We start from the raw sequence: 25,091 nt of genomic DNA, 5'->3' as shown, positions 1-25,091 counted from the left end.
TATAGCAAAAAAGAGAGGTTTCCTCATTTATTTAGCAATAACAGATCTCTGAAATATTGATATAATCCTTATTTTACTCAAGATTAGACTGGTTTATAGTGTTTAAATAACTTGACCAAAGTGGTCATGCTGCTAAAATGTAGCAGAGTAGAGATGTGAATCCAGGTATATCTAACTCCAAAGTCTGTTATTAACTACCTTACCCCATATGCTCCTCTCCACTATATACTTCCTTCCCATTCATATCTTACAGTCCTGCAGTTACCTACTGCAGAATAATCGCAGCCTCCTAGCCAAGAAATGTTAGTTATCATTGATTCTACCCAAGTCCTTTAAATTGTATATTCTAAAATTTCCTTTCAGTCCCCTATGCTATTTTAGTTGAAGCCCTTTTCATCTCTTTGACTTCTGATAATAGCTTTTAACTTCCATTATGCTGCTTGCTTCACACTAGTGAAAGGGTATTTTTTGTTGTTGTTCTAAGCCACAGATTTACAAGATTCTCCAAGTTAAAAATCTTCACTGGCTTTCTGTCACCTATGAGACTGTTGTAGTATGGTTCCTACCACCCTTACAAGTTCTGTTTCCTGGAACTGAGAGGTAGCTCACTTGGTGTAGAATACATGCAATATACCACACCCAGTCAAAGTCTCACCCTGTGTTTTTCTATTCTTTTCTTATGTCTTAAATTCTACCTATAAGTCCTGTCCTTTCTTTCTTTCTTTCTCTTATTTATTATTTCATTTTAACTAGAGTGCTTCTTCTTCTTCTAGCGTTTGCCCTTCTTCCGTAGCCAGTCAACAGCGTCAGGTTGAGCCTGATGTAAAGTTTCGAGACCTCCTTTGAATCTGGAGAGGTGGCAGTCGTTGACTATGTGGGTCATAGTCTGTCTGGAGCCGCAGGGGCAGTTTGGGTCGTCTCTGGCTCCCCAGCGATGGAACATAGCGGCGCATCGGCCATGGCCTGTTTGATAGCAATTGAGGAGGGCCCAATCATAACGTGCTAGGTCAAAGCCGGGTTGACGCTTGCAGGGGTCTGTGATGAGGTGTTTGTTCTTTACCTCAGCTGACTGCCAACTCTGTTTCCAAGAGTCTGGAACAGAGAAGTTCAGTGTAGGCGTAGGGGACCAGATTGGGTGACGAGACGTCAAGCGTTGGACAGGGTGGGCAAAGATATCCGAGTATATTGGCAGGTAGAGCGTAGACGTGGGAAATGAACTTAGATGATGCCGCATCCCGATGAATATCTGGCGGGGCGATGTTGCTAAGAACTGGCAGCCATGGAACCGGGGTGGAACGGATGGTTCCAGAAATGATCCTCATGGAGGAATATAATTTGGAATCGACCAAGTGGACATGGGGGCTACGGAACTATACTGGGGCACAGTATTCTGCAGTGGAATAGCATAATGCCAGAGATGATGATCGTAAAGTGGAAGCGCTCACGCCCCATGAGGAGCTGGCCAGTCTTGCAATGATGTTATTCCTCGCGCCCACCTTTGCTGCAGTTTTTATGAGATATTCGTGAAATGACAGAGTGCGATTGAGAGTAATGCCAAGATAGACTGGCTGGGCTTCATGCCGGATTCTCGTATCGCCAAGCTGCACATTAAGCTCACGCGAGGCCGAGGCATGGTGTAGATGGAAAACAGATGATACCGTTTTTGCAGTGCTAGGGATTAGTCGCCATTTTTTACAGTAATCAGATATCAGAGACATGTCTGTGAGTGTTTCCTTAAGGATGTCGAACTTGGATGCCTGAGTTGCACAGCAGATGTCATCGGCATAGATGAACTTCCTTGAAGAAGTTTCTGGGAGGTCATTGATGTAAATATTAAATAGCGTAGGAGCCAGAACAGAGCGCTGGGGGAGGCCACTTGAGACAGGTCTCCATCTGCTAGACTTGTCACCCAGATGCACCCGGAAACTTCTGTTTTGGAGAAGAAACGATATAGTGTTGGCCACCCATGGAGGCAGGCATCTTGAGATCTTGACTAGGAGACCACGGTGCCAGACCGTGTCATAGGCTGCTGTGAGATCAACAAAGACAGCACCCGTCTTTAAATTCTTCTGGAATCCATTTTCAATGTAAGTTGAGAGGGCCAGGGCTTGTTCGCAGGTAGATCTTCCTGGGCGGAAACCAGCTTGGGCGGGTGATAAGAATTTATCTGTAAGAGGAGAAATACGTGACAGAAGCAGCCTCAAGGAGTTTGTAACACACGGAGAGGAGAGAAATTGGTCTATAGCTGGCGGCCAGTGTTGGGTCTTTCTTTGGTTTCAAAACTGCTATTATCTTCACACGACGCCAAATTTTGGGCATAGATTCAGATTCCAAGATGTGGGACAGGAATGAAGTGAGCCACTTCTTTGCCGCGGGGCCCAAGTTAAGAATGAGTTCTGGGGTGATGTTATCATAGCCAGCAGCTGTTCCCGGTTTAACCCTCTTCAAAGTGTCTTCCAGTTCAGACAGTGTAAAGGGAGAGAGTTTTGGAGATGGACAAGATAAACGGAAGTGGGATGACCACTCATGGGAAATTTCTCTTTTCCAGACTGGGTCGATCTTAGCACATCCAACTTGAGTTAGGTGACTGGCCACTGAGTTTGGAGATACGGGAGGATGGGAGACAGGAGGGGGTTGGCTACCGGCACCCAGACTATGAAGAAGCTTCCAGTCCTTCCTACTTGAGTGGGTGAAGTTCAGACTTTCCGTGAGTTGTTGCCAGCGGGCTTGGCGTGCTGCATCCAGGGAGGCAATGAGATGGTCAGCCACATCTGGGTCGCCCAACTCATCATACTGCTTTAGTAGTTGCTCGCATTCAGCATCAAGACAAGGCGTATAGTTAGCACGTCTCCCACGAGGAATGGCTTGGGAAGCTGCTTTGAAGATGGCTTGGCGGAAGCGCCTGTAGGAATCTTCAGAGGGGATAGAGTTAATTGGAATTACAGGAATAGATTTGTTGGTAAGATCACTGAACAGACGCCAGATTGCTTTCCGAAAGTTCCATCTTAGTTTCTCCGAGCACAGAATCAGTGGGAGCTGGAGACCAATGTGGTTGATAGCTGGGCGGTGAGTGCTTTGACTAATGGTGATGCCAGGGATTTAACCTGGGACATGGAACTTTGGGCATGAAAGTATTTTTGCATAACCATTATGCTATCTCCCTGCCCCCTCCTACCCCCCCCCCTTCTTAAAGACTTTTTTAAAAAAATCTTTATTTTATTGGATAGAGATAGTCAGAAATAGAGCAGCATGGAGGAGATAGAGAGAAAGAGACACCTACAACACTGTTTCACTACTCACAAAGCTTTCCTCCTGCTTGTGAGAACTAGAAGCTTAAACTTGGGTCCTTGTGCATTATAACATATATGCCCAACCAGGTGTGCCACCACCAGGCCGTTTCTTTTTTTTTTTTTTTCACCAGGTTTACCACAGGGCCTTAGTGCCTGTATAACTCTACCATGCCCAGTGGCCTTTTTTTTTTTCTTTCATAGAGGGTGAGTGATAGAGAGAGAAGAGAGATACCTGCCACTCCACTGCTTCCCTGTGCAGGTGGGGACGGGGAGCTTTAGCACAGGTCCTTGCACATGATAATGTGTGTATTCTACTGGGTGAACCACCACCCTTTTAAATATTTATCTCCTGTCTCTCTCTCTCTCTCCCTCTCTCTCTCTCTCTTTTTTTTTTTTAACCAGAACACTGCTTAGCTCTGGCTTATGGTAGTGTGGGGCATTGAACCTGGGACTTCTGAGCTTCAGGCATGAGAGCCTGTTTGCATAACCATTATGCTATCTACCCCTATCTTATCTCTATCTCTCTGTCACTATCTTTGTCTAAGAATTTTCTCAGGTAGAGACTGTCTTATTTTCCCTTTAGTCTCATCATTGAACACAAAGACTTAAAAAAAATTGCTAAGTGAATAAGCAAATGAATACTACATTATTTTTTTAAAGTATCTATTTATTGGATAGAGATAGTCAGAACTTTATGGGGGAGGGGGAGGTAGAGAGGAAGAGACAGTAAGACAACTGCAGCACTGTTTCACCACTTGCACAAAGCTTTACCCCTGCAGGTGGGGACCAGGAACTGGAACTTGGGTCTTTGTGCATTGTAACAGGTGCACTCAACCAAGTGTGCCGACCCTCAACATTTATTAGTAGTTTAAAATAGAACTGAGGTTTAAACTCTGGAGAGCACTTACACAAAAGAATAAGCAGAGGAAGCTAACTAAGTATATCAAGAGGAGTACTCAGAGTCACTATCTAGATAAAAATAATTTTAACTATCCCTATCAGGAGCTTAAGTTAGAGCAGACTTAGCAGGGACTATAGGAGACAGTTCAAGAGTTTTCTGAAACTTTTATGAATTTCAGAGAAAAATCAGTGATAGTCTGAGGTGGAGTAAAGATTCTTTTATGATGAAAACTTTTTTTTTCTTTTTCTTTTTTTCTTTTTTTTTTTTTTTTTTTTACCAGAGCACTGTTCAGTTCTGGCTTATGACAGTACTGGGCAATTGAACCTGGGACTTCAGAGCCTCAGGCATGAAAGTCTCTTTGCATAACCATTATGCTATACCACCACCCGACGAAAACTTTTAATTAGCCATCTGTTGGGAGGATACCACAGACAAATTCTGAAAACAAGGGAATCAGGCGGTAGCACAGCGGGTTAAGTGCAGGTGGTGCAAAGCGCAAGGACCAGTGTAAGGATCCCTTGGCTCTCCACCTGCAGGGGAGTTGCTTCACAGGCAGTGAAGCAGGTCTGCAAGTGTCTATCTCCACCCCCCCCCCCCGTCTTCCCCTCCTCTCTCCATTTCTCTCTGTCCTATCCAACAACGACATCAAATAACAACAACAATAACTACAACAATAAAAAACAAGGGCAGCAAAAGGGAATAAATAAAGTATAAAAAATTAAAAAAAGAATCAGTCATAAATTTTATATGCTAAGGATGAAAAGGTTGTAAATCTTATTGGCTTGTCAAATTGTTATTCCATATCAATATATATTTATCACTCTTAAGTTTAAAGGTACTATAGGCGGTAGTATCATGTTATGTGGATATATACAAAGAAGACAGTTAAAAGGAGTTTATTCATCTATATCATGTATCTATTTGTTAGGCATTGGAAAGAGAGAGGTGAGACTGCTGATTTCTATCTAATCTAGATGTAAGCTGGTACCTAGCACATATTAGCTATTTAAGTAAATAATTGTTGAAAGTCTGAAAAGGTTTTTAGAAGCTCCTGTTTCCCACTTTTTAATAATCTCATATCTTAATTATCCCTCTAATTTAGGACCAAAGCACTCATTGACCCAGATTTCTCAATCTATGCTGGATCTCTGTGATGAAAAACTGAAAGAGGTAAGACACTTAAAATAAGAAAGTTGATGGGATTTGATGGTAGCAGATTAAGAAAGAAGGAAAAAAGGGGGTGGGAGTAGATAGCATAATGGTTATGCAGAGTCTTATGTCTCAGGCTTCAAGGTCCCAGGTTTCATCCCCTGCACCACCTTAAACCAGAACTGAATAAAAAAAAGTAAAATAAAAAGAAAGGAAAGAGAGGTAGAAGGAAAGAGTAGAGAAATACAAAAGTAACAAATCTTTGGTGTTTTAGAATCTGGAAATGATCCTAGAAATATAGCCCAATTTCTTCATTTTGTAAATGGAAAAAATATGGTCGCCAGGAGAAAGTAACTTGCCCAGAACATAATGACTAAGAAGTAGAACAAAGGTCAAAATCTAGAGACTACACAATTCTTTTGAAAAGTACCAAGGAAAGTGATTTCCAGAAAGGCAGCTGGAGCTGTAAGACTGTGCTTTCACTGGAAGGACCTTTACCCTGTTTGTTTGTTGTATGGTGCCTCATTTTTTGGTAAACTAATAAGATATGGATTATCTTCTCTTAATATTTTATTTTAATGAGAGAGTCCCCAGCAGCACATGTACCAGAGTGCTCTGTTTCTTACTCTCTCTTTCTCTCTCTCTTCCTTTCTTATTAATAAGTAAAATCTTGGGAGGGGGAGAGATTGAGAGACACAGAGAGACACCGTTACACCAGAGCACTGATGAGCTCTGGCTAATGGTGGTGCTGGAGACTGAACCTGGGGCACTGGCACCTCAGGCATGAAAGTTGTTTGCATAACCATTATGCTATCTCTCCAGCTCCAGATTATTATTTTATTTATTTATTTATTTTAACTATAGCACTGCTCAGCTCTAGTTTATGGTGGTGCAAGGGACCCTAGATTATTTTTTTAAAGATAAAAAACCAGTGGGGGCCATTGGTTCCCACCTGTAGGGGAATGTTTCACTGAAGGTGTCTTTCCTTCTCCATCTCCTCCCCCTTCATTCTCAATTTCTCTGTCTTTATCCAAAACACACAAATTTTTTTAAAAAAGAAAACAAAGATAATAATAATAATAAAAACACCTTCCACTTAGAGTAGGGTATGATGATATTGCTAATGTTAAAGTAAGTAGTTCATAAAAAGATGGTGACCAAATGGTCAATCTCAATCTGATTGAACATTGGGGGGAATAAAATCTTATTTCATTATTCTTTGTTGTTGCTGGAGACCACTGCTGGCCAACCTTTTTACACAGAGATAAAGAGGAAAAGGTTATCATACCACTAAAGCTTCCCTCAGTGCTGTAGTTACTATGTAGTGCTCTGTAAGCAGATACCCTCCCAGTTGAGCTATTTTGCCAACCCCAGAAAAGCACATTTAAACCATGATTAGATGCCACTACATATCCACCAGAAAGCTAAAAAAAAAAAAAAAAAAAAAAAACCAAAGTAAACACTTTTAGATCAGGTTCAGAGATAGAGAGCATGCCTTGCATGTGTGAACCTTTATTTGTGTTTCATCTGTGGTAATCCATAAAAATAAGAGGAGCCAGGTGGTGGCGCACCTGGTTGAGTGCACATGTGCACAGACCCAGGTTCATGCCCTTAGTCCCCACCTACAGGGAAAAAGCTTTGCAAGTGGTGAAATGGTATATTAAAAAAAAAAAAGTTGGTTCGGGAGGTGGCGCAGTGGATAAAGCGCTTGACTCTCAAGCATGAGGTCCTGAGTTCAAGCCCTGGCAGCACATGTACCAGAGTGATGTCTGGTTCTTTTTTTAAAAATTTATTTATTTATTGGGGAATTAATGTTTTACATTCAACAGTAAATACAATAGTTTGTACATGCATAACATTCCCCAGTTTCCCATTTAACAATACATCGCCCACTATGTCATTTATGGTCCTTCATGGACCTGTATTCTCCCCACCCACCCACCCACCCCAGAGTCTTTTACTTGGGGGCAATATGGCAATTCCATTTCAGGTTCTACTTGTGTTTTCTTTTCTGATCTTGTTTTTCAACTTCTGCCTGAGAGTGAGATCATCCCATATTCATCCTTCTGTTTCTGACTTATTTCACTCAACATGATTTTTTCAAGGTCCATCCAAGATCGGCTGAAAACGGTGAAGTCACCATTTTTTACAGCTGAGTAGTAATCCATTGTGTATATATACCACAACTTGCTCAGCCACTCATCTGTTGTTGGACACCTGAGTTGCTTCCAGGTTTTGGCTATTACAAATTGTGCTGCCAAGAACATATGTGTACACAGATCTTTTTGGATGGATGTGTTGGGTTCCTTAGGATATATCCCCAGGACAGGAATTTCAGGATCATAGGGTAGGTCCATTTCTAGCCTTCTGAGAGTTCTCCAGACTGTTCTTGAAAGAGGTTGGACCAATTGACATTCCCACCAGCAGTGCAGGAGGCTTCTTTGACCCCACACCCTCTCCAGCATTTGCTGTTGTTACCTTTTTTTAAAATTTTTTTATTTTATAATTTATTTATTTATTGGGGAATTAATGTTTTACATTCAACAATAAATACAATAGTTTGTACATGCATAACATTCCCCAGTTTCCCATTTAACAATACATCGCCCACTATGTCATTTATGGTCCTTCATGGACCTGTATTCTCCCCACCCACCCACCCACCCCAGAGTCTTTTACTTGGGGGCAATATGGCAATTCCATTTCAGGTTCTACTTGTGTTTTCTTTTCTGATCTTGTTTTTCAACTTCTGCCTGAGAGTGAGATCATCCCATATTCATCCTTCTGTTTCTGACTTATTTCACTCAACATGATTTTTTCAAGGTCCATCCAAGATCGGCTGAAAACGGTGAAGTCACCATTTTTTACAGCTGAGTAGTAATCCATTGTGTATATATACCACAACTTGCTCAGCCACTCATCTGTTGTTGGACACCTGGGTTGCTTCCAGGTTTTGGCTATTACAAATTGTGCTGCCAAGAACATATGTGTACACAGATCTTTTTGGATGGATGTGTTGGGTTCCTTAGGATATATCCCCAGGAGGGGAATTGCAGGGTCATAGGGTAGGTCCATTTCTAGCCTTCTGAGAGTTCTCCAGACTGTTCTTGAAAGAGGTTGGACCAATTGACATTCCCACCAGCAGTGCAGGAGGGTTCCTTTGACCCCACACCCTCTCCATCATTTGCTGCTGTTACCTTTTCTGATGTATGACATTCTCACAGGAGTGAAGTGATATCTCATTGTTGTCTTGATTTGCATTTCTCTGACAATCAGAGACTTGGAGCATTTTTTTATGTGTTTCTTGGCGTTTTGGATCTCTTCTGTGGTGAATATTCTGTCCGTGTCCTCCCCCCATTTTTGGATGGGGTTATTTGTTGTCTTGTTGAGTCTGGCAAGCTCTTTATATATTCTGGTTATTAAACTCTTATCTGATGTATGGCATGTAAAGATCTTCTCCCATTCTGTGAGGGGTCTCTTGGTTTGGGTAGTGGTTTCTTTTGCTGTGAAGAAGCTTTTTAGTTTGATGTAGTCTCATAGGTTTATACTTGCCCTTAGTCTTCTTTGTAATTGGATTCGTTTCATAGAAAATGTCTTTAAAATTTATGCAGAAAAAAGTTCTGCCAATATTTTCCTCTATATTTTATAGTTTCTGGTCTAACATCCAAGTCCTTGATCCACTTGGAATTTACTTTTGTATTTGGTGAAATACAGTGATTCAGTTTCATTCTTCTGCATGTTTCAACCCATTGTTTCCAACACCATTTGTTGAAGAGACTCTTCTTTCCCCATGTAATAGTCTGGGCCCCTTTGTCAAAGATTAGATGTCCATAGGTGTGGGGCCTCATATCTGGGCTCTCAATTCTATTCCACGGGTCAGTGTGTCTATTCATGTTGCAGTACCAAGCAGTTTTGATGACAATGGCCCTATAATACAGTTTGAGATCTGGGAGTGTGATGCGTCTGGTTCTGTTCTTTTTCCTCAAGATTGTTTAGGCAATTCTAGGTCTTTTCTGGTTCCAGATAAACATTTGTAGCATTTGTTCTATTCTCCTAAGAAATGTGCTTGGGATCTTGATGGGGATAGCATTAAATTTGTAGATGGCTCTGGGTAATATATTCATTTGGATGATGTTAAATCTTCCAACCCATGAACATGGAATATCTTTCCACTTCTTTGTGTCTTTTTCAATTTCTTTGAGTAGTGACTCATAATTTTCAGTATACAAGTCTTTCACTTCTTTGGTTAGGTTTACTCCTAGATATTTTATTCTTTTTGTTGCTATAGTAAAAGGAATTGATTTCTGGATTTCAATTTCTTCTAACTTAGTGTTTGCATAGAGGAAGGCCACTGACTTTTGAATGTTAATTTTGTAGCCTGACACCTTACTGTATTGCCTGATGATTTCCAAAAGCTTCTTGCTGGATTCCTTAGGATTTTCCATGTATACTTTCATGTCATCTGCACATAAGGAGAGTTTGACTTCTTCTCTTCCAATCTGTATGCCTTTAATTCCTTGCTCCTGCCTGATTGCTATGGCAAGAACTTCCAACACTATGTTGAATAGTAATAGTGATAATGGGCATCCCTGTCTAGTACCTGATCTGAGTGGAAATGCTTCCAGTTTTTCACCACTGAGTATGATGTTGGCTGTAGGTTTGCTATATATAGACTCCACTATCTTCAGGAATTTTCCATCTATTCCCATTTTTTGTAGTGTTTTGATCATAAAGGGATGTTGTATTTTGTCAAAGGCTTTCTCTGCATCTATTGATATGACCATGTGGTTTTTGGTCTTGCTTTTGTTGATGTGGTGGATCACATTGATTGATTTACATATATTAAACCAACCTTGCATGCCTGGGATAAACCCCACTTGGTCATGATGGACAATCTTTTTGGTATACTGCTGTATCCGGTTGGCTAGAATTTTGTTCAGTATTTTCGCATCTATGTTCATCAGAGATATTGGTCTGTAGTTTTCTTTTTTGGTTGTGTCCCTGTCTGCCTTTGGTATCAGGGTGATGTTGGCTTCATAGAAGCTGGCAGGGAGTACTCCAGTGTCTTCAATCTTCTGGAAGACTTTTAAAAGTAGAGGTATTAGTTCTTCTTTGAAGGTTTTGTAGAATTCATTTGTAAAACCATCTGGTCCAGGACTTTTATTTTTGGGAAGATTTTCAATAACTGTTTCAATTTCATTAGCTGTGATGGGCCTGTTCATGTTATCCACTTCCTCTTTACTTAGTTTTGGAAGTTGGTAGGTATCTAGGAAATCATTCATTTCTTCCAGGTTCTCTAGCTTGGTGGCATATAGTTGTTCATAGAAGCCTCGCATGATATGTTGAATTTCTGTGGTGTCTGTTGTGATATCTCCTCTTTCTTTTAGTATCCGATTTATTTGGGTCTTCTCCCTTTTTTGTTTTGTGAGTCTGGCTAAAGGTTTGTCGATTTTGTTCACTCTTTCGAAGAACCAACATTTACTTTTTTTGATCTTTTGTATGATTTTCCTATTCTCAATGTTATTTATTTCTGCCCTAACTTTAGTGATTTCTGTCCTTCTGGTTGCTTTAGGGTTCCTTTGTTGTTCTTCTTCTACGTCTTTAAGAGTGATGTCTGGTTCTTTCTCTCCTCCTTTCTCATCAATAAATAAATAAAATTTTTTTAAAAACATGAGAAATGTAAAAACAATGCAGAGACTCTCATGCGTGAGGTTTAATCCCCTGCACCACCATAAGCCAGAGCTAATCAGTGCTATGCTATGGTTAAAAAAAAAAAAAAAAAGAAAGAAAGAAAGAAAAGAAAAGAAATCCAAAAACAAATAGAACATCCTAAATGGTGGAGATGTGCTCTGGTCTCTTACACAATACCTTTTAAAAAATGAAATGCTAAACAAAAAAAAATGAAATGCTAAGATTTTGATGAGGGTGTGGAGTAAATAAATCACAAGTATTTTCCTAGTACAATCTGAAATGTTTCCTTAGTATTTTCCTTAGTATTTTTTAGTAGTATTACCTCCCCTATTTTATTTTATTTTGTATTAATTTTCCTTTGTTTTTTTCATTGTTGTAGTTATTGTTATTGATGTCGTCGTTGTTGGATAGGACAGAGAGAAATGGAGAGGGGAGGGGAAGATGGGGAGAGATAGATTGACACCTGCAGACCTGCTTCACCTCTTGTGAAGCGACTCCCCTGCATGTGGGAAGCCCGCGACTTGAACCGGGATCCTTACACTGGTCCTTGCTCTTTGCGCCATGCACACTTAACCCGCTGCGCTACCACCCAACTCCCAGTATTTTTTTTTTTAACTAGAGTATTACTTAGCTCTAGTTTATGGTAGCGCTGGGGATTGAACCTCTGAACTTCAGGCAAGAAAGTCTTTTGCACAACCACTATGCTATATCCCCTGCCCAAAAGTAGATAATTATTACTTGTTCTATGTTCTGTAATATTTTTATAGCAAAAACAGCATGATATTAAAACCTAATTTTATGGATGTGGTACCTAAGTTAAACCTATAGTGTAATTTCAGGAGTTAGGCCTGAAATTACATTATAGGTTTAAGAAACAGATTGTTGTGGTTTCAGTTAAGTGTACATGTTAATGTATGACTGAATATTTTTCAGAGAGGTAGGGAGGAGTCAAGCCTTAGAGGGCCTAGGTGCCATAAGTCACACTTGAAAGCTATTAACCCTATTCTAAGTGGAAGGTGTTTTTTATTATTATCTTCATTTATTTATTGGATAGAGATAGCCAGAAATCGAGAGGGGAGGGTGGGATAGAGAGAGACACCTACAGCACTGCTTCACCACTTGTGAAGCTTTCCCCCTGCAGGTTGGGACTGGGGACTCAAACCTGGGTCCTTGGACATTGTAACATATTTGCTCAACCAGGTGCGCCACCACCAGGCCCCATTTAATACTGATTTACAAAATTATAAGAAGTATAATTCCACACTTTTCCTACCAGCTGAGTTCTGTTAACCCATTCCCTTCATTGGAAACTGTACTAGTTCTCCCAAGATCACAGATAATGGGTTGATTATTATATCTATAGCTACCTATCTATATTTATATTATTTGCCTTTTTTTTCCTATGATCCTGCTTTCTCTTTCTTCCTTTCTAAGCCACACTTACTACTTCTGAGTGTCTTTTTTTTTTTTTCTTCTTTCTCTGGCTCCTCACGGAATTGGGAGTTCAGAGCCCTCTGCTCATCTTCCCCCCTAACATTTACCCCTCTGGGAGTATGGACCAAATAATAACCTTTAATCATACTTTTCTGTTGTGATCATCCCTCAGAAAACCTCAATCTTTCTTTTGTTTCATTTCAGAAAGAAGATAAATTGGCTCGTTTAGAGAAAGCTATCAACCCTTTGCTGGATGATGATGACCAAGTGGCATTCTCTTTCATTTTGGACAACATTGTCACCCAGAAAATGATGGCAGTTCCAGATGTAAGTGTTCTCTGCTAAATATTATGTAGATAGTGTAAGTATAAATAGAGAATACAGTGTGAGGGTAGATAGCATAATGGTTATGTAAAGAGACTCTCATACCTGAGGCTCTAAAGTCCCAGATTCAATCCCCTACACCACAATAAGCCAGAGCTGATCAGTGCTCTGGTTGAAAAAAAAATAGAGACTGCATGTTTATATAAGTACGGTATCTGGAAGATAACAAATTGATTTTATTTTTAATTTTTAATATATATATTAATGAGAAAAAGAATCAAAAGAGCACTCTGGCATATCTGATGCTAGGGATCAGACTCAGAACCTCTCACTTGAGGGTCCACTAATTCATCTACTGTGCCAATTTCCAGGTCACTGATAAAGTTTTAAAAAACCAAACTTTTTACTGGCCAGAATTCAATTGGTAAAATCTTAGATTTGTATTCCTAAGGTTCTTGGTTCAATCTCCAGCACCATTTGTGCTAGAGTGGTGCTCTGGCTTGCCTTTCCTTAGCTCATGTGAAACTGCCTCTCAATAATAATAAGGATAGAAATGACCTTTTTATTCTATGAATGTATTATTGAAATTAGAGTCCAAGAATGTGTGTAAACCATAACATTGCTCAGCTCTGGCTGTGGTGGTGCCTGGGATACAACCTAGAACCTCTGGTGGGACCATGAGTTTTCAAGTCCAGTGTGTTCATACTGTGCTACATCCCATATCTCCCCTGCATTTATTTATTTATTTATTTATTTAATTTATTTATAATATGGGAGAGAGAGAGCCAGAGCATGTCTCTGGCACATGTGACACCAGGGATGAAACTCAGAGTTTCATTATTGAGAGTCCAGTACTTTATCCAGTGTGCCACTTCCTGGTTCATGCCTTCCCTTACTTTTTAAATGTGTATGAGGGAATGAACTCAGGGTCTCATGTTTATGTAGTATCCCTGAACATCCTCCCAGGGCTCTTTTAAAAAAAAATTAATATTTGTTTTCCCTTTTATTGCCTTGTTTTTATTGTTGTTGTAGTTATTATTGTTGTTATTGATGTCGTCATTGTTAGATAGGACAGAGAGAAATGGAGAGAGGAGGGGAAGACAAGAAAGGAGGAGAGAAAGACACCTGCAGACCTGTTGAGCGCCTGTGAAGCGACTCCCTTGCAGGTGAGGAGCCGGGGGCTCCTATCGGGATCTTTATTCGGTCCTTGCGCTTTGCGCCACTTGCGCTTATCCCACTGCGCTACCGCCCAACTCCCTTCCCAGGCCTTTTTTACTTTCTCTAAAGAGAGAAAAGGAGAGACACCACTCCACCATTGGTGGAGATCCCCTAATGTCATCACAGTGTTCTCATGTGGTCACAGGGTCCAAACCCAGAACTTCACACATGGTTAGATAATGTATTTTGTGGAGCTGGTGCCGTGGTGCACTTGGTTGAGCACACATGTTATAGTCCAAAAAGACCTAGATTTTTGAGACCCCCGGCCCCCATCTACAGGGGGAAACTTTGCAAGTGGGTTAAGTGCACGTGGCGCAAAGCGCAAGGACCATTGTAAGGATCCTGGTTCAAGCCCCCTACTCCTCACCTGCAGGGGAGTCGCTTCACAAGCAGGTCTGCAGGTGTCTGTCTTTCTCCCTCTCTGTCTTCCCCTCCTCTCTCCATTTCATTCTGTCCTATCCAACAACGACGACAACAATAAAACAACAAGAGCAACAAAAGGGAATAAATAGATATTTTTTAAAAAATCCACTGTTAGAATCCCTCCCGTAATTTAAAATAACAACAACACAATAATAATAATGTATTTTGCATTCCCCAAGAACCTAATAGGTTCTTACCCTATTAGGTTCTTACCCTATTGGACCATAGAAACCCTTAAAGAAATTTGTGAATCCCTTAAATTATATTCATGGATTCACATGAGTATGTGTCTTTCTGAGGCAAACTTTTTATCAGAGTCTTAGTGGCCCATTGAAGGTTGAGAATCTTGGATGTAACAAATGGTTTCCATTTTCTTTTTACTAGTCTTGGCCATTTCATCATCCAGTTAATAAGAAGTTTGTTCCAGATTATTACAAGGTGATTGTCAGTCCAATGGACTTAGAAACAATACGTAAGGTGAGTGGTTTGATATTTGTTGGTTTTTTTGTTTGTTTTTGAAATCTAGTAATTTTATGTATCTGAGTCTCTGATTCTTTTGATCACAGAATATCTCCAAGCATAAGTATCAGAGTCGGGAGAGCTTTCTAGATGATGTCAACCTAATTTTAGCCAACAGTGTTAAGTACAATGGTAGGTATTTCACCTTTCTCTCTTTATTCCATCTGACATTAGTGTTATTAAAATTTGAAATTATAAACCAACCTTGATGAGTGATAATCAATAGAATCACTCAGTGACTTATACTGAAGCTTCCTCTCATACTACACTCTTGTGATATCAGGGCTTCAGCCTGGGCTGTGGAAGGCATGTATCCTACCTGGTGGTCCTTCTCTTTGACCCTACTTTACCTTTTTATCTGAGCACACATATATTTTAGGATTGTTTAAGGGAGAAAATAAATTTATTAAGGTTTAGTCAATGTCGTTTTTGCCGGGCTGGCTTCACGGGCGGGTAACATGACCAGAAACTCGTAGCTGAGCTGAGAACGCAGTTTAATCTTTATTCATGAGCAGGCAAACAGTCCAACACCTAATCACCACACCATGTGCTCCTCCATCTTTCTCCTCTGGCAGCAGAGTGGAACCCAGGAAGTACGTAGGCTAGGGGGTGGGGAGAAGGGAGAAGCACGAAACTAGCAAGGGCTAAAACAAATCTCCCGGAGGTGGGGGGGAGTGAGACCAAACCAATGTAACAGAAAAGACCATGTAAATAGACTACAATGTCAAGCAATGTAACAGAAGCAGAACTAGAAGCATACCAACAATTCCCCCCCCCCTTTTTTTAACTAATTGACCATAGTATCAAGAGTGTGGGTTGAACAGAAACCTATATCGTACAGGCATTTTCGAAAAAGAAACTGGCACAAACATGGAGGAACAAGTAAGCGAGCAACAAAACCAGTGTGCTGCCAAGGGAAGGCCTGAGGGGGACCTTTCTTGCTTCTGTGGGCTTTACCTAGCATGAGGGGGTATGGCCTAGTGTCCCAAGGCAGCTGGCTGCAGTCAGTCTTTGAGAAACCCAGCAGCATAAAGGAAAGCTACTGTAGGGTTGTGTACCAGTAAGTCCAATAGAAGTGCCAGTTCAAAGCAGATGTCTACCGAAGAATTGCCAGGGGGTGAATTGTTGCATGAGGGAGGTCAACCTTTGGAATTCCACTTTTCTGTAGAGGACTTGACAGCTGCAATTCACTTACTTATGAAACAAAACTTGTAGCAGGTTAGAAGTTTACCACAATAGATAACTCGATGATTATAATTGGTTTAAGTATCTTTATAAATTTGGAAGGTCTTTTTCGTTTCATTTTAAGGCTCCTAACCAATCTAAGGGCAATAAAATGTGGTAAGGCAAAGAACCACTGCTAGAGCCTCAGGCATGAGAATCATTAGCATAACCATTGTGCAACCTACCGTTCCTAATTGAGAAGGTATTTGAGAGCTTTACATATCAACAACCTCTTACTTAACCTTTTGTTACACCCATTCAAGATGGAGACACACCCTAGGTGTGTATATGTTTTTTAGACCAACTTAGTTAAAATATACTGATTTTTAACTAATTTTTACCTCAGACTTTAAATGTAAGTTAATTTTACCTTATGAGAACTATGTTGAAAACCTTTTTCATTTAACTTTGCCTGGTAAGAATATAGCCTTAAAGTTACATTTTTAACCTTAAAGTTAATGTTTACCAAACTTTAAACACACACATAAACATGGTCTTCAATACACAAGGAGAAAAACTTTTGTTATGAAGACATGTCATTTTAAACACAGATCTCTACTGTCTAGTTGTTTGGGGGTGCATTGTCCGGTGGTGGCTTCTTGCGCAGCTTCAGCTCCAGGAATTGTAGGTTGCGATCTCTGCAGGGATCTCTGCGTATTCTAGCTCCTCTGCCTTCAGAGCCGAGCTGGGGATCTCGGTCAGGGGGCCCAGTCCCGGCAGGGAGCCTGTAGTCTCCAGGTGGACCGGGATCTGCCCAGACTTCATAGCAGGAGGGCGGGCGGGCCAGCCATGCAGAAGGCACGGGCTGAGGTGCCCTGGGGTGGCAACCAGGATAGGCTGCAGCCCTGCCCACCATGTCTGCCACCCTGCTCCTGGCGGCCGAGCAGTGTGGAGGGAGCCCACGCCTAATGCCCCGCACCACGCGGCAACGAGCCGGCTCCTGTGGGTGGGCGTTGGGCGGAAATCACAGTGTGGCCCAGAGAGAAATGTTCCAGAAACAGAAAAACAGTCTCATGAAGAAAGGGCAGAGGCCTTTGGAAACCTCTTCACAGGCAGCAAAGCAGCCCATAATGGATAGGTAGCCAAAGTCTTCACTTATCTGGGGGATGTGCAGGTTAGGTCCCACGTTGTAGCACCATATGTCGTTTTTGCCGGGCTGGCTTCATGGGCGGGTAACATGACCAGAAACTTGTAGCTGAGCTGAGAACGCAGTTTAATCTTTATTCATGAGCAGGCAAACAGTCCAACACCTAATCACCACACCATGTGCTCCTCCATCTTTCTCCTCTGGCAGCAGAGTGGAACCCAGGAAGTACGTAGGCTAAGGGGTGGGGAGAAGGGAGAAGCACGAAACTAGCAAGGGCTAAACCAAATCTCCCGGAGGCGGGGGGGAGGAAGTGAGACCAAACCAATGTAACAGAAAAGACCATGTAAATAGACCACAATGTCAAGCAATGTATCAGAAGCAAAACTAGATCCCAGAAGCAGAACTAGAAGCATACCAATAAGTCAAGTGAGGCATGGAGTGGATAGTTCGGGGAGGGAGGCTTGACTATCAGCATGGTGTTGTGATTACATAATTATTTAGGAATTAGAGGAATGGGAACAAAACTCACCAGTCACCTCCGAAAGCCAGTGACTAGCTTTGTGGACACTGATTCAGAGAGTAAAAGCATTTTAGTGCTTATATTCTATAAAGTTAACTGATAATGTTTAATGATGACAAAGCCAGTATACATTTTTTAACTTAGGTATGTGCAGAAAAAATAAAATGATGACAAAAAATCAAATAGAGGGGGCTGGGCGGTGGTGCACTTGGTTTAGCACACATAGCACTTAAGTGCAAGGATCTGGGTTTAAGCGCCCTGGCTCCTCACTTGCAGGGGAGATGCTTCACAAATGTTAAGGCAGGCCTGCAGGTATCTCAATTTCTCTCTGTCTTATCCAATAAAATGGGGGAAATGGCCACCAGATTCACAGTGTCAGCATCCAGCCCCAAGGATAAGCCTGGAGGCAAAAAAAAAAAATCAAATGGATATTACTTCTTTGAGCCATAAGTGCTTTCCATGAGATGTTCAAACTTAATGCTCACACCCTTAGATAGAATTTTTTATAAAGTATTTTATTTTTTATTTTTATATTTATTTATTTTCCCTTTTGTTGCACTTGTTTTTTATTGTTGTAGTTATTGTTGTTGTTATTGATGTCATCGTTGTTAGATAAGACATAGAGAAATGGAGAGGGGGGGAGAGACAGACACCTGCAGACCTGCTTCACCGCCTGTGAAGCAGCTCCCCTGCTGGTGGGGAGCCAGGGGCTCCAACCAGGATCCTTCCGCCGGTGAAGCACCACTTGTGCTTAACCCACTGCACTACCACTCGCCTCCTCCTTAGATAGAATTTAGCGGACTATATGCTATAGACCATGGTGAAAAAAGCATAAGCATAGAGTCATGGATATTATAGAAGCTGATTAAATAAAGTATACTAGGTTCTATGCTAGCTACTTAATCTACTAACTGAAAAGACAGTTACTATTCTCAAATAATTCATAATCCATTTGGTGGAGAAAAGACTATTAATGTGAAGCTTAACAAGGGCTGTATTACAAGGCTGTACAAAGTTCACTATAGAGGGCTGGGTGAGGGCACACCCTGTAAAACACACATGTTCCAAGTACACTAGATATAGGGGAACATTTTTATCTATGGGTTAAGGAATGACTTGTTAAGTAAATAATAAATACCTATTATGATACTAATAGAAAATGTTTGTTGAATCAATAGATAATACATACATAAAATCAAATTAGGTATGGTCTGTCCCTCCTTCCATATTAATTATAGTATAGTTGGAGAAACAGTAAGGAAAAACTGTAGGGGCCAGGCGGTGGTGCACCTGGTTAAGTGCTCACATTATAGAGTGTAAGGATCCAGGTTCAAGCCCCTGGTCCCCACCTGTAGGGGGAAAGCTTCACGAGCGGTAAAGCAGGGATGCAGGTGTCTCTCTGTCTCTCTCCCTCTCTATTTCTCCTTGATTTATCTCTATCTCTATCCAAATAAATAAAACAAAAAATTTTAAAAGATATAGCATTTGAATATACTGAGTGCATTCACCGAATGCCACACAACATAAAAAGAGGATATCTAAATCAGATCAGGGTGAAGTTGAGAGGAATCTTTCCAGAAAAGAGTTTTCTTTAGTTGAGTCCTAAAGGATCATTGGTATAGGCAAAAAATATGGAAGGAAAAATGTTCTAGGCTTCTAATATTATTTCAGAATTACATGATATATTTAAGAAATAGCATATTTGGCTGCCAAAATAGCTCACAGGAATAGTGTACTGCTTTGCCATGTGTGCTACCCAGATTCAAGCCTGACTGCCACCACACTGAAAGAAACCTCAATGTTGTGGTTTCTCTCTCTCTCTCTATCATTTGCGACGGCGGCGGGACGCAGAAAAAGGAGATTTGGAGCAGAAAGGAAATAAAATCCTTTATTTGCACTGGCACCTCAGAGTTGAGTGAGAGAGCAGCAGTTTGGGTCACATGGAGGTAGCAAAAATGGCCGCCTCGCACAGCAACCTTTCCTTCGTCTAATCACCGAAGTGAAAGGCGGGCAAAAGAGAGTGAGGGGCGGAAGAAGAAGGGCTTTTATGGGAATAGCTCTCGTGAGAATGAGAAGGGGGAGGAGTAACCATAGCACTCCAGGGTAGGATAATAACTCTCGCGGGAATGGGAAGGGGGAGGAGTAACCAAAGCACTCCAACTATCTCAGGGAATAGACAATGCCCTGAGGGCACAACATGGAAGATGTGACTGCATCTGCACAATTTTCTAGAATCTATCTCTCTCTCTCTCCCTCTCTCCCTCTCTCCCTCTTTCCCCCACCACCTCTCTCCTCCTTCCCGCTCCCTCTCTCCTTCTCTCCTTACCCTTCCTTCCTTCCTCCCTCCCTTCCTTCCTTCCTTCCTCCCTTCCTTCCTTCAGTCTCTCTATGAAAGAGTCAGCCTGGAGCAATGAAGCCTCAGAAATGACAAAAGAGTGAGAAATTGAGAGGGGAGAGAGAGATAGAGATCTACAACACTGTTTCACCCTTGTGAAACTTCCCCTTGTAAGTCTGGGACTGGGGGCTTAAGTCTGGTCCTTATGGACTGTAATGTGTACACTCAACCATGCTAGGATCCCTCAGGGGCTTTTAAGTCCTGAATATAAGTTATATCTTGCCCAGTGAAATGTATTACCCTATTTCCCCTCTGGATAGTTTCTTGGTCCTCTAGAACAGATTCTGAGTAAGTTTTCTATTACTCTGATTTGAGAGGTCAAATTTTTACCTTGGAAATTAAACATCTTAACTTGTATTGATCTACATTTTACATAATATATAAAGCCTATGTAGTGTCTATTATAATCTTTTTATTATTATTCTTTTTTATCAGAGCATTCCTCGGCTCTGCATTATGATGTAGGGGATTGAACCTGGGACCTCTAAGCCTCAATCCTGGAAGCCTAACTTTTAAAAAATTTATTCCCTTTTGTTGCCCTTGTTTTATTCTTGTAGTTATTATTGTTGTTGTTATTGATGTCATCATTGTTGGATAGGATGGAGAGAAATGGAGAGAGGAGAGGGAGAGAAAAATAGATACCTGCAGACCTGCTTCACCACCTGTGAAGCAACTCCCCTGCAGGTGGTGAGCTGGGGGCTTGAACCAGAATCCTTTGCTGGTCCTTGGCTTTGCTTGCACCACCTGCACCTAACCCACTGTTCTACTGCCCAACTCCTGAGATAAAATATCTTAACTGAGAGAACTTAAGCTCATCTTTATGATTTGTAGACTGCACATAGCTGAGTTTAGAAATTCTAATTTCTTGGGGCCAGGTGATGTCACACTCAAGTGAATGCACATGTTACCAGATTCAAGCCCCGGTCTCCTCCTGTAGGAGGAAGCATTTTCCTTGCTGCTGGGCTAGCGTGAGGGTGTTTCTTCCCAGGCACATGTTCTCTGTGTTGGAGAGAACTCCACTGGAACCAACCTGGGCTGCTGCTTACTCAGCGATGCGGGAGAGGAACCAGGAACTTGTGGCAGAGCGGTAACGCAATGCCTTTATTGATCAGAGACAATGCCTTTATATGTATCTTTAACAGGAAGTGACAAGTGGGAAAAGGAAATGGCTAGGAGAGGGGGTGGAGAAAAGGAAAGAGCTCGAAGGTAGAAAGCTTCCATAGCAACGGTTGTGAAGGTTTTAACAGGTGGGGTTAATTGATACCCTGAAGGCAGGGTGGGTCTCAGCAAAACAATGATTATGTAAATAGACCATGGTATCAGCAGTGGAGTAGAGCAGGGGGGCTGCCCAACACCTTGCTTCTGTCTTTTTTTTTTTGTTTTTCTTTTTTCCCCCAAATTCGTGTGTATTGGTACTCTAGATTCTGCACATGACTGAAATCATCCTGTAGTTGTCTCTCATCTCTTACTTACTTTTCTAAACATAGTCACCTTCCATTAATTTTGTCCCAAAAGAAACAATATCATCTTTTTTGACTGCAGAGTAATAGTCTATGGAATATATATATATCCCATAACTTCTTTAGCCAGTCATCTGTTGGATGGGTATTTAGGCTGCTTCTACCTTTAGCCCCTGTTAATAATGCAGTTATGAATATGGGGTACATATGTCCCTTTGTATAGATGTTTCGGTGTCCTTTGAGTAAATGCTGTTTTTATTTGTTTAAAGACTTTCCATACTATCTCCCAAAGAGGCTATACCAGTTTGCATTCCCGCTAGTAGTATAGAAGAATCCCTTCTCGTTGATTTTGGTCCTTCATGCACTTTGTGTAGACAGCAAGGAACTGAGCAAAGGAAGGAAACATGTTTTCTTTTAGCCACATAACTCCGAGGTAGCAAGTATGTTGACCTTGGGACATGTCATATAACTTCTGAACGTCGCATCTACCTGGTGCTGGCATTTCTATATTTGATAGCTTGGTAGTTCTTTCTGTTCTTGATAGGAAATTAGCTGCAGGGATCTAGGGTTTCCATAGTGAGCCCCACGTAGAAAAGAATTACTTTAGGGGCTAGGTGGTGGCACATCTGGTACAGTACATATGTTACAAAGCTCTCAAACCCAGGTTCTATCCCCCTACTCCCCACCTGCAGGGGGGAAGAAGTTTCAGGAGCAGTGGAGGAGGGTTGCAGGTGTCTTTCTCTCACTGTCTACTCCTTCCCTCTCAGTTTCTATCTCTGTCCAATATAAATACATAAAATACTAAAAAAGGGGGGTCGGGCGGTGGCGCAGTGGGTTAAGCGCATGTGGCGCAAAGCGCAGGGACCAGAGTAAGGATCCCGGTTCGAGCCCCCGGCTCCCCACCTGCAGGGGAGTCGCTTCACAGACGGTGAAGCAGGTCTGCAGGTGTCTATCTTTCTCTCCCCTTCTCTGTCTTCCCCTCCTCTCTCCATTTCTCTCTGTCCTATCCAACAACGAATTGCGTCAACAATGGCAATAATAATAACCACAACGAAGCTACAACAAGGGCAACAAAAGGGGGAAAAAATGGCCTCCAGGAGCGGTGGATTCATGGTGCAGGCACCGAGCCCAGCAATAACCCTGGAGGAGGAAAAAAAAAAAACTAAAAAAGAAGAAAAGAAAGAAAGAAAAAGAAAAAAGAAGGGCCTGGTGGTGGCACACCTGGTTGAGTGAGTGCATGTTACACTGTACAAGGACCTGGCTGGGTTCAAGCCCCCAGTCCCCACTTGCAGGGGAAAGCTTTGCAAGTGGTGAAGCAGGGCTATAGGTGTCTCTGTTTCTCTCCCTCTCTCCCTCCCCCTTCCCTCTAAATTTCTGGCTGTCTCTATCCAATAAATAAAGATAAAAAAACAATAAAAATATTTTTAGAAGAAAATAATTACTTGATCACACCATCAGTGGTGAGTATATGAGTCCAGAGGGACAGGTACTGGGGTTCCTCTCAAGATGAAGGGTTCACCAGGTATCACCCATACATAATTATTCACAGTAGTATAAGCAACAGTCTTTCATGCCTGAAGCACCAGAGATCCCAAGTTCAGTCAGAGCAAAACAATGCTTTAATTTTAAAAAGATTTCAGTGGTCCAGGAGGTGGCACAGTAGATAAAGTATTGACTTCTTAAGCATGAGGTCTCATGTTCAATCTCCAGCAGCACATGTACCAGAGTGTTATCTTGTTCTTTTCTTTCCTCTTCTATTCCTCTTCTCTCCTCTCCTCTCCTCTCCTCTTCTCTTCTCTCCTCTCCTCTCCTCTTCTCTTCTCTTCTCTCCCCTCCCCTCCCCTCCCCTCCCCTCCCCTCCTCTTCTCTTCTCCCTCTTCTTACCTTTGTCATAAATAAATAAATAAAATCTTTTTAAAAAAGAGAAAGTTAGTAAACACACATGCTGGATAAGCATGGATGAAATATGATGCTGTAATTTGCTTCAAAATAATTTAGGAACTGTGTGAAAGTTGAGGGTTTTGTTTATTGTTTTTGGCAGCACCCAGGCTTCACACATGCGTGATTCCACTTCTCCTGGGCTGATTTTTTTTTCATTCTTTTAATTTGGGGGGGGGGTTAATCATAGCATTGCTCCATCACCTGTGGATCTTTCCTCTGTGCTGTACTGTTCCCACATGGTTTAGAGGTTCCAACCCAGGGCTTCAGACATAGTAAGGTGTCTATGAGCTATATCTTTTCCCTAGAAGTTGAAGTTTAAGGGAAAAAAGACTAACCATGTGTTAATAATTATTGAAGGTAAGCAATGGGTACATTCAAATTCATTATTTTAGTGTCTCATTTATTGTGTTTAAAATTTTGCATTCCCAAAAAGAAAACAAGAAATACCACTGCTGGCAACAAAACATAAAATTCTAAGTTGAACTCTGCTAAAATAATGCCATTTTCTGATTTTTGTTTGTTTGATTTTTTTTTTTTTCATTTTATAGGGCCTGAGAGTCAGTATACTAAGACTGCTCAAGAGATTGTGAATGTCTGTTACCAGACATTGACTGAGGTATGTGGTAAAGAAGAATTCTCCTTGAGATCTAGCTTTCTGGAGACTGTTCCCTTGGATGAAGAGACCTCCCTTGCCTTTCATACTTAAAGTGTAACACACATCATTCTATATTTCTTATTTCTTTCCCAACTTAATTTTCCTACTTAGTAAAAGAAAAAAAAATGTTTCTTACCAATCTATTTGCTTAATTTAATCAATTCATTAATCTGTGTCCTGCTGCTAGAATAGAAGCTCCAGAAAGATATTTTTGTCTGCTTTGGTTACTTTTTTTTATCCCCAGTGCCTAAAATACATATTGAGTTAATTCACTAATTTGCTTTTCCTTCTCAGTATGATGAGCATTTGACTCAGCTTGAGAAGGATATTTGCACAGCTAAAGAAGCAGCTTTGGAAGAAGCAGAATTGGAAAGTTTGGACCCAATGACCCCAGGACCCTATACACCTCAGGTAAGTCTGAGGACTGGGAACCTTTTCATAGAGTTTTCTTATTGGTTTGGGAAATTGGGAGCAAGTTAACAGATGTATTTACTGAGATACCCTTCTTCTCTGTCCTTCTTCTTCATATGCCTTTCGTGTGCTTTCTTGTCTTCTCAAAGGCTAAGGTGAGTGAGGACCATGGGTCTTGGTGGCTTTGTTAAATCCAAAAGAGGCAGATGTTGTATACATGTGTTGGGTGGGGCCTTAGTTGTTGAGGAATATATGGAAATAACAAATCCTTGACTTTGGCCTAAGGCATCTTCTGCGTTTCTGGAGCTCCCTTGCCCATGAGTTAGTGCTTTGGGTCATGCCTAAAGTATAGACTTATAAACTGTTGACACGGGCCACAATGCTCCTGTGCCCTATAGACTCCTGACTACTTATTCCCTCAGAGCTATCTCATGGTGGCTCAGACGTCA

General features: G+C 41.4%; 1 protein-coding gene across 5 annotated transcripts in view; it reads left to right on the top strand.

Moving 5' to 3' along the window:
• TAF1 (TATA-box binding protein associated factor 1) overlaps positions 1-25,091 on the top strand; it is a 104,932-nt gene that overhangs the window by 66,412 nt on the left and 13,429 nt on the right. For all 5 annotated transcript variants that reach the window (XM_060183254.1, XM_060183253.1, XM_060183256.1 and 2 more), the window contains exons 29-34: positions 5,294-5,361; positions 12,670-12,792; positions 14,815-14,907; positions 14,997-15,081; positions 24,125-24,192; positions 24,526-24,642. In XM_060183254.1, the coding sequence (XP_060039237.1) occupies positions 5,294-5,361; positions 12,670-12,792; positions 14,815-14,907; positions 14,997-15,081; positions 24,125-24,192; positions 24,526-24,642 (554 nt within the window). The remainder of the gene's footprint in view (positions 1-5,293; positions 5,362-12,669; positions 12,793-14,814; positions 14,908-14,996; positions 15,082-24,124; positions 24,193-24,525; positions 24,643-25,091) is intronic.

The sequence above is a fragment of the Erinaceus europaeus genome, chromosome X (genome assembly GCF_950295315.1).
Source record: "Erinaceus europaeus chromosome X, mEriEur2.1, whole genome shotgun sequence".
In the NCBI taxonomy this organism is placed as follows: Eukaryota; Metazoa; Chordata; class Mammalia; order Eulipotyphla; family Erinaceidae; genus Erinaceus; species Erinaceus europaeus.
The sequence above is the reverse complement of the archived record's forward strand: the minus strand, read 5'-3'. Positions and strand labels throughout refer to the sequence as shown.